Source organism: Harmonia axyridis, chromosome 3 (assembly GCF_914767665.1).
Source record: "Harmonia axyridis chromosome 3, icHarAxyr1.1, whole genome shotgun sequence".
In the NCBI taxonomy this organism is placed as follows: Eukaryota; Metazoa; Arthropoda; class Insecta; order Coleoptera; family Coccinellidae; genus Harmonia; species Harmonia axyridis.
The window spans coordinates 43,149,781-43,160,144 of NC_059503.1; the positions used below are offsets into that span (position 1 = coordinate 43,149,781).

Sequence of the window (10,364 nt, forward strand, 5' to 3'; positions counted from 1 at the left end):
CAGGAAATATTCCAAATCTAAAAGAGTTATTAATAATAAATAATAGACGAACCATGTAAAATTGATGGCAATAAATTATTATTATTATAACATAAAACCTCTTTTACATAAACTATACTAAGTTTTACAATGTTTATCGGAATTTCATCAATACCGCTACTATATTTATTTTTCAACTTATTTGATAAATCTGAAATTTCCGATGGTAGAAAGGGTTTCAAGTACATCGAAGTATCAGTCTTAACATCACAATGGAAGTTGGATTTATGACAATGTTTTAATAGGTTTGGAACTATGGTTATTAAAAATTCATTATATTTTTTTGAAATAGACTCTGGGGACCCATGTATTCGACATTCTATCCCATCAGATATTTTACCTTGAATTTGTTTACAAATGTTCCACATGCTTTTATTCTTATTGTCAGATGCCAGTATTCTGTTATTATAATATTCTTTTCTTGATTGAATTAAGATATCATCATATTTTCTTTTTTCATCTCTATACAAAGTTTTATATCTTACATCATGGCTACTCAAACAAAATAGCACATCTAAACGATGTTTGGACTGTGAAATTTTAGGATCATCATAAAACTTTTCTTTTGAATTTTCATTTTTTACTATCATTTTTTTTTTAGGAAAATACTTTTCAAAAATGTGTGAAAATATTGTGAAAAACAGTTCCACTGTCCATTCACATCATCAGTTTCAAAACTAAAAACATTTAACCAATTCTGGTTACCTAACTCATTGAAAAAATTTTGTCTAGCTTCATTTGAATATGACCTCATTTGTTTATATTTAACATACTTATCAACTTCAACCTTAAAACATATTTTCTGCGCACTATGATCAGAAATATGATTAAAAATTATGGAGCTATTTACAGTTTCTGTTAAATTTGAAAATATGTTATCAATACAACTGTTTGTGTTATGAGTTACTCTAGTATCCCCAGAGATATGTTTCACCAATGAAAACGAGTCAAAAATTGAGATCAATTCAGTCCTGAACCTGTTTTCTTCCCTAAGTTCAATGTTAAAGTCACCCCCTATTATTATTATTTTGTTTTCTTTATTTATAGCAATTAGTAAACCCTCAAGCAAATCGAAAAATATTTCCTTATTTCCATTACATGGTCTGTAGATTGATACCAGTATGTATTTCCTGTTGTGAAGTTCACATTATACCACTGCACACTCCATCTCACCTTGTACTGAACACTTACTGAGCTCACTTCTATGTATATGCTTCACTCCCCGTCGAACATAAACTGCAGCTCCCCCATGTTGGTTTTCTCCCCTGCACCATTGTCCTGCTAGATCATAGTTATTTATTGATAAGGTTTTCAGCTGCTCCACAGTTTTCCAGTGCTCGGTTACCATAAAGAATTCGCATTCTCCCTCTCCATGAATGAAACTTTGAATTCTGTCCAATACGTTGCCAATTGACTGCACATTTTGATGAATAACACAAATATTAGCTTCTTCTCTGTTTTTATTTTTCACCAATACATTTTTATTCCTAGTACTCGAACTTAGGACTCTTGCATGCTTTTCTGAAAATTTCGCTTCTTTCACTCAAAAATTTCTTATTTTTTTTCAAAGTCGAATCGTTTAACACCGACATTTTTGGGCCAAAATTCTGGTTGATACATTATATCTTTCTTTATTAATGGGGCCGTAACAAGGAACCTCTTCAATTGATCTTCACCACTTGGAATTTCTTCTACATTAGTTGTATATTTGTCAAATCCAGGTTTGTTAGTTATATAATCAATTATTTCTTTTTCTGTCGTTACTCTGTTGACTCTGTATATATAGAGCCAGACTTTTCTTTCTCCACCAGAAAACCCATTTTTAGTTTCATCTTCACTAATTTCAGCTGTTCCTAAATTTTTTTTTGGTCTCCTCTTTCTATATGTAACTTTTTTGAATTCCTTTTCTTGTATCTGACTTTCCGGTTTGTCTTCCACTATTTCTTGTTTGTTTATATTTGAGCGTGCATCTTTGTTTTGTCGACTGTCATTTGATGTATCTTTTCTAGATGCCTGTAATGAGGATGTAGACACCTGTTGGATCGGTGTTGTACTCATTATGCTGTTGTATGTTACATTCTTCAATCTGTTACTTGACATCTGTTTATCCGGCTTATCATCTTTCAAAATTATTGGAGTTTTTGATAATGAAATATTTTCTCGTTTTTCGATGTTTATAGCACGACGATTTTTTTCTTTACTGCTGTTTATATTGACTATTGGAATTTCAGTCTGCATTTGTGTTATTCTTTCCATCAAAAATCTATTATTCTCTCTGAGAATTAGGTTCTTATCATTCATTTCATTTAAAAGCCGTTCTTTGTTTTCTTTTTGTTCATTCAATAAATATTTCAAGTGATTTATTTCAGCTTGGAGTATCTGTTTTTCATACCTCATTTTGATGTTTTCTTCTTTGAGTCGAATGTTTACTGATTGGTTCGATTCTATTTCATTTTCTCGGCCTCCGTTGGAATTATATATTAGTTCCTCCATTTCACAGCATTTCACATACGTTGCGTCCAGGAATGACAGACCTGTTTTGTTTACTAGTTTTCTCGCACAAGAATCGTGATATTGTTAGGGTTCTGATTACCATGTAAGGGTGGATTGACAGATACAGGTTTTTGTACAGTTTAATCGTTGATTTAACAAACTTGGAAACACAAATCTAAAACAAAATGGAGGTTAGGTTTGCTGCTTAAGGTGTGACGCCGTTATCTATTCGTGTCTGACAGAACTGGCATCTCCACCTTCAGCGGCCATATTACTTTTCTAGCTGCGCATGCGCACTAGACGGATCATATTAGTTGTCAGCAGGTTGTTTTATAGAAGTGGACTGGCGCCAAATATATTTGGCCAGCAGTTCTTACTTCAACACCCCCTCCCAAAATGAGGAACTGACAACTAGTCAACAGATAAGACATATACAGATAAGTTCCAACCAACTGATTTCAATAGTTAAAATAGAATATATACAGTACAATAAATACAAATAATAGTTAATATTTCATTTGAGTTTATATAAATCAAGCCTTAAAACTAAATCAACAGGATTGTCAGTGGAACTGTAGAGGCTGTTACTGTAGGCAATCGAATAGGGTTCCTTATAGCGAACCAACTTTCCTTAATATTTTGTATGGTATCAATACATTGTTTCCAGGGACCGGAGACCCTTCCAACAAGTGATATTATACCATCAGATCAACATATACATATAACAGATACATATTAAGTTCCTTCATATAGAACTAACTTGATTAATTCATCACACACATACGTGTCCGAATTTTTTTTGCTTTCGCATCTATCATTACCAGGGACCGGAGACCCTTCAAATCAAGACACTAGTGTTTATGAAAGTATGTAACCAGGGACCGGAGACCCTTCTACATGACTTTGAATAAACACTTAACATATAAACATATTTATTAGAGTAATTTCCAGGAACCGAAGAACCTTTCAATAAAACTCCGACATATACACAACAGATTTTTAGTATTGTCTTAAGCATGTTTCCAGGAACCGAAGAACCTTTTCACACAGACACATATTCAACAGATTTTTAGTATTGTCTAAGCATGTTTCCAGGAACCGAAGAACCTTTCCACACAGACACATATTCAACAGATTTTTAGTATTGTCTAAGCATGTTTCCAGGAACCGAAGAACCTTTCCACACAGACACATATTCAACAGATTTTTAGTATTGTCTAAGCATGTTTCCAGGAACCGAAGAACCTTTCCACACAGACACATATTCAACAGATTTTTAGTATTGTCTAAGCATGTTTCCAGGAACCGAAGAACCTTTCCACACAGACAAATACTCGACAGATTTTTAGTATTATCCGAGTATGTTAAACAATACATGGATAAACAACAGATGACTGAAAAAAAAAAGAGAACATACTGGGTTATTTGTATACAAATCAACTGAAAAATCAAGCCTCATAGAATACAAGGTGATTACGAAATTTACTTAGCTTTGCTGCAATTAAAGGTTTTGTAAGAATGTCAGCAATCTGATCATTGGTATTAATCTTCACAATATTAATTTTCTTGTCACTTACATGTTGACGAATTAATAAATATTTACGTGCAATATATTTTAAACGACTTTTACTTGTACCTGCAAGATAGTTTTGTCTTGTCATTGTCTTCATATATATCAACAGGAAATGAACTGATACCCACAGTTTCTGCCAATAACTGTGCTAAAAATAGAACTTCATTAGTAGCATGAGTAAGTGCAATAAATTCTGCTTCTGCTGAACTTTGTGCTAATGTTGATTGAAGTTTTGAGCACCATACAACCGGATTACCGAATGCAAAAATCACAAAGCTGGTTGTCGATTTTTGACTCTTCTCATCACCTGCAAAATCTGCATCACAATAGCATGACAACGTTGGGGAACCTGCTGTATATTTTAGACCCAACTGACTGGTACCTTTCAAGTATCTGAAAACCCTTTTTACTAATGTCCAATGATACTGTTGTGGATTGGCTTGGAATCGAGATAAATAACCTACAGCAAAAGATATATCGGGTCTTGTAAATAAACTTAAATACAACAGAGAGCCTATGGCTTTCTTGTACGGAAAATCTGCTTCATTAGTAACTTCGGGAACTTTATGATCTCCTTGAGGAACCAATGGAGTATCAACTGAATTCGAGTTTTCCATTCGAAATTCTTTAAGCATTTCCTTCACAAATTGAGTTTGATGAAGGAACAACTGATTTTCTGATCTACTGATTTCCAAACCAAGAAACTTAGAAGGATAGCCAAATTGTTTGATATTAAAACGTGATTTGAACATATTGACATTTTCTTGAATAAGCTTTTCACTGGTACCTGTAATTAATAGATCATCAACATATACTAGAATCAAAATAATCTCACTATCTTCCTCTTTCTTATACAAACATGGTTCACGTAAATTTGTTTCAAAACCTGAATTCTTTATAAAATTATCGAGTGTCATAAACCAACATTTTTGTGCTATCGATATTCCATAAAGAGCTTTTCGTAACTTAAGAATTACCTTAGTTTTATCCAGATTGATTCCTTTTGGTACACTTAAATATTTTGGTCTATCAATTTCACCATAAAGAAATGCTGTTTTGATGTCCAACTGTTCAATATGCCATTTTCTAGAAACTGATAATGCAAATAATAATTAAACAACTGATAGAGTTGGTGTAGGAGATGCAGTTTCCTCAGAAGTATACTTTTCAGTATCTTTGCATCCTACAACAACTAAACGAGCCTTATATACACCATTGTCTTTAACTGTAAATACCCAGATGATGATTTTAGTTGTTTATTCTTAAAACACTCGTAATTCTCACTCTATCTCTAAGCAAGTTCTAGAAAGGCTGAACGAAAGGGAACCCAACCCAGAAGGGAACTCAACCCAGTTCAGCTGGCTGAACGGAAGGAAGTTCAACCCAGAAGGGGGCTCAACCAAGTTCAGCTGTCTGAACGGAAGGGAGCTCGTCCCAGAAGGGGGCTCAACCCAATTTAGATGTCAGAACAGAAGACTTGACAGAAGGAATTTTGAAAGAATTTTTTTCTTTCTTCGTATGGGGCTTCCTATATAACCTATCATGTCGACTCTCTAAACAGAAATCACATATATTATTATCACTCTTTCTACATTTAATGCAGAGAACTGAAACAGAATCAAGATTATTCGTGAACATATTAGATTCTCCAATGGGATAATCAAAACATAAGGAACATGCAGTATAAACTTCATTGATCTCGGTCTCGAAATTCCTATCTGTGTCATCAAAACATTCAGAACAAATATCATTCAAACTACTACCTGTATACATACTGTTGTCAACCTCTCTGAAATACTGGCAGTTTGCTACCTCTAAAAATGCATTCTTCACAATATCATAGGTTCTGGTTGCCTCGGGTAAAGTGTAACTGTAAGAGTAAAACTCTGGTTGGTCAGCATCTCGAAAATGTTTTCTGGAACTTCCATTGTTGACACGTGGGATTGATCCATTTCTTCTTGATAACTCATTTTAACACCAACTTCTTGTTGATTGTGGATTGCTTTTAACGTCACAAGCTCTGCTATTCATGTGAGGGTGCTCGTCACAAGCTCTGCTACCATGTTAGGGTTCTGATTACCATGTAAGGGTGGATTGACAAATACAGGTATTTTGTACAGTTTAATCGTTGATTTAACAAACTTGGAAACACAAATCTAAAACAAAATGGAGGTTAGGTTTGCTGCTTAAGGTGTGACGCCGTTATCTATTCGTGTCTGACAGAACTGGCATCTCCACCTTCAGCGGCCATATTACTTTTCTAGCTGCGCATGCGCACTAGACGGATCATATTAGTTGTCAGCAGGTTGTTTTATAGAAGTGGACTGGCGCCAAATATTTTTGGCCAGCAGTTCTTACTTCAACAGATATGCACCACCACAATTTTTGCATATTAATGTTGAGCATGTTTTCTTTGTACAACATTTGAAGAATTTGTAAATTTTTGTATTTTTCACTTCAGAATCAGCACTAATATCAGAGCACTGATCATTCACGTCATCTACACTTTCCGCCATCTTAATATAATTGTGATAAAAAGTACCTAAGTAATAATGTTACATGCTGAAGTTGAGTGGCTTTGACTGGCACCACAGAATCACAGAACATTACACTAGAAAACTATTTTATGTTGCTCAATTCGCATCTTGATTACAACTAATCAGTATTAGGGGTATGGAAGGTAAATATAAAGATAAATTCATTTCAAATTTTGTTTAGAACAACTCTTTTTTTTTTACATGGTGTCATTGGTGACAGATGTGAATATCTAGATTTATTACTAAAAACTGCAGATTTCCAGATACATTCTGAAGTAGATGATGATGATGATAACGATGATGATGATGCATATGCATTTCGTTGATCACCATATTCCTGAAAGCTCAGCATCCCAAATTGAATAATTAGGTTTTGCACTTGATTGTGACAGTTTCCATCATTGGGTAGAGGTAGTTCTTGTTTAAAATCATCAATCGTCATTTTTTCCATATATGTGCGCGTGTGTGTGTGTGTATGTGGGTGTGTGTGTATGCGGTTAATGGGGAATGAAATCCCAAAGCCAATCGAATATTTCTTTGCAGTTTGTCATGCTGCACATGCGTGGTACATTTCCATCATGATACATACACAACGGTCGTTGCATCTTTAAATTTGGTGGTGGGGGATTGAAATGTTCTAGCTTATTCAGATCAATAACCATGAACGACTGCCTCATGCCCAATAAATATTCCTTTTTTTGATGGCCCTTCACGTACACTATATCCATATCTGAGAGTAATCTGCAAAGAATATCACAAACATCGCGAAGTTCTACACTTCCAGAATTATATTTCATACCATGAAAATTATTTTCCAACCATCTTATTAGCTTCTGATCTTTCACCGATAAAGATGAAAATTTAACTTCAGGTTTCACAATAAAATGTGCAATTTGGTGCCCATTATTTACACACATCTCTTTTGGTTGGAAGTTGCCATTAATTGTGAAACCTTGAAAATCTACTACTGCCACTTTCATCTTGATATGGTGACTGCTCTTGCTGAACTGAATCCTCAAAAGTTTGTTAATTTTCTTATAATTTCGCTAAGTGGGTGGTACTCGATGACGTTGTCATGAACAATGACGCAGTACACTCTGGTGTTGGCAGGGAAACCTTTTCTCGCTTCAATCTCCAATTTAACATCAACGGTGGCGAATTTATAAGTTTTATCCCGTTTAGAACAATCAATAACAAATAAAAAACGTGACTTGTATTCACCATAATCGAGCACTGCTGTATTCCCTGTTCTACCAGTATAAGTTTTTGCAAATTCACAATAATTATAATGAGCTTCGCTATAGTCATTTTGATCGAAATTCAGTCGCAATCTTTCTTGAGGATAATATTCACCATTGAGTAAAACACGTATATCTGAAGTGTCAACATTCTCAAAGTAATTTGGATCTTTGGTGGGGTTGTCTTTTCGATCCGAGTGAAAGCAGCATATAACATATCGAGGACATTCCACAATAGCACCCGTTTTAATGCCCCATAATTCCTGAGTTGCTCCAGCCGTAAGAACTGGAAGTTGATGGTTTGGCGAGTCTGTCTCGAGCCAATATTTACGGGCGCCCTCTCCCGGGGGTATTGTGTTTCGTCCCGAGATCGCTGGTGGACTCTTCAGTTAGGCTATCCAGCGATCTCTGCCTAAGACTCACCTTCCCACACCATTTGGTGAGAAGTGAATCGGTTGCTTCGCGTCGACCCCTTTAAATACGCCGGGGCCGATGATGTGTGGCGCATTACCACCATGGCGCCATCTCTGAGCAAACCGAGTCACTACACACCCCCTCACCAGTAATGACGACCCTCCTGAGGAGGAGGTACGCAGGTGGTCCCAGGGGGGAGAGAGCGTTTGCGTGCTGTGATGACGGAAACTCGAGGCTCGGCGTGCCATCGGCTCTAGTGTCCGATGGACACCCCAGTAGCCGTAACGTTGTGCGGGGCAGTGAGTCGCCTCTGCGCTCCAACGCCGCAGCTTTCCGCGATCACGTCGGGGTCACCAATGTAGGATTTCACATATGCCTACTTATGCGTTTCGTCCCTGGCACACACACCGGACTCATCAGTGTGACTTTGGTATAATTGTGTGTGCCGTGTCACAGACGCTTGGGGAATTTATTATTATCGGGAGCCGCCAGGATTCGAACCCGGCACCTTGTCGCATCTCGGTGGGTGAGTCTACAGTCTTAGCCACTAGGCTACCGAGTGATGTGTTTATTGTTGCTATGTGGGCTTTATGAGAAGCCGCCACATGACTCCCTCCCCAGTGACGGAGGAACGAAACTTATGCGTGTTACGAGGTCTTCGGTGCAGCTGGGTGATTGCCGCCTAATCAGAGCTGCACCTCGCGGCATCGTGCGGACGGTGAATGCCGCCTATTCAGGTCCGCTTTACCGCGGCAGACCAAGGAGCACGTATTGCACGTCATGGGAATGGGAGTCTAGAGTTTCGTTGGAAATTGCAGATATATGGGAGCTATGCATCAACCTTCTGCTTTCCAGGACACATCGTTAAGATGGCCATTCCCATCACGTCGGGGTCACCAATGTAGGCTTTCACATATGCCTACTTATGCGTTTCGTCCCTGGCACACACACCGGACTCATCAGTGTGACTTTGGTATAATTGTGTGTGCCGTGTCACAGACGCTTGGGGAATTTATTATTATCGGGAGCCGCCGGGATTCGAACCCGGCACCTTGGCGCATCTCGGTGGGTAAGTCTACAGTCTTAGCCACTAGGCTACCGAGTGCTGTGTTTATTGTGCTATGTGGGCTTTATGAGAAGCCGCCACAATGGACTTCCCATTTCCTGAATGGAAGTAAGATAGGTTTATCGCTTTTTATCATGGATAGTAGATTGAGTTTAATCTCATCATTTGGATGCACATGTTTAACTCTCAGCTCTATATCGCTGATTGTAATTTGCCCCTTTGTCACTCCATTCTGCTCACCTGTTCCTGCTGTGATTATCATGCAATTGCTATCGTTACGAGCTCTAATTAACCGAATCACCTGTTTTCCACACATTGCTTTCGGGTAATCATTAAACACGTTGAGCAAATGTTTGAGGGGCATACGTATAGCAAATGTACCATCATCATTTTGCAATGGTTCATCAAGAAAATTCCATCCAGCTTCATTTAATTCACTTTTATCCCCTTTCTCATAGCACAAAAATCCTCTTATTAGTGATACAAGTCCTGGATCTTTAACAGTTTCCACTTCTGTACCACATAATTCGTAGGTTATTGAGTCAAAAAGAAAAGCGCCATAATTATTCACCAGCTTCAAAGTTCCTGCGCCTGCGGTTTTTCTCAAGTGCCCCCTTATAAAAAGTGCTGATTCATACATCAGAAACCATATTTCTGGTCGGTTAATAACAATTTCAATTGTATCATTGTTGTTGAATGATTTTATGAATGGTAGGTATGTGCGATTTTCCACACGAAGAATTGAATCATCTTTATCCACCGGTTGATAAATGTCAAACGTGTGGCCTGACAACATAGCTAAGCGATTGTAGTATTTTTCTATTTCTCTGGGATATACTCGTAAGTTGTTGTTGCTGCTGTTGTTGTTGCTTCTCTGAGCGGTGTTGTTGTACTAATGACTTTTCTCTGACTGGATGGCGTATTTATTATGCTGAAAGTGTTGACGTCGAGGAAAAATCAAGACCATTTCTTCAGTTCTAAGCGAACAATAATCTCTTCACCTC

At 37.2% G+C, this 10,364-nt stretch overlaps 3 protein-coding genes across 3 annotated transcripts; all 3 read right to left on the reverse strand.

Annotated features, from left to right (window-relative positions):
* Nucleotides 1-1,588: 1,588 nt before the first annotated feature.
* Nucleotides 1,589-6,613, reverse strand: LOC123676430. The gene is made up of 2 exons (XM_045612307.1): nucleotides 6,472-6,613; nucleotides 1,589-2,610 (listed from the first exon to the last, which is right to left on the reverse strand). The coding sequence occupies exon 2, from the start codon at nucleotides 2,530-2,532 to the stop codon at nucleotides 1,594-1,596; it is 939 nt and encodes a 312-aa protein (XP_045468263.1). The 5' UTR covers nucleotides 2,533-2,610; nucleotides 6,472-6,613; the 3' UTR covers nucleotides 1,589-1,593.
* On the reverse strand, nucleotides 4,159-4,740 carry LOC123675335 (secreted RxLR effector protein 161-like). The gene has a single exon (XM_045610683.1). The coding sequence runs from the start codon at nucleotides 4,738-4,740 to the stop codon at nucleotides 4,159-4,161; it is 582 nt and encodes a 193-aa protein (XP_045466639.1).
* A 2,811-nt stretch (nucleotides 6,614-9,424) lies between the features above and the next one.
* LOC123675336 lies at nucleotides 9,425-10,000 on the reverse strand. The gene has a single exon (XM_045610685.1). The coding sequence runs from the start codon at nucleotides 9,998-10,000 to the stop codon at nucleotides 9,425-9,427; it is 576 nt and encodes a 191-aa protein (XP_045466641.1).
* Nucleotides 10,001-10,364: the final 364 nt, after the last annotated feature.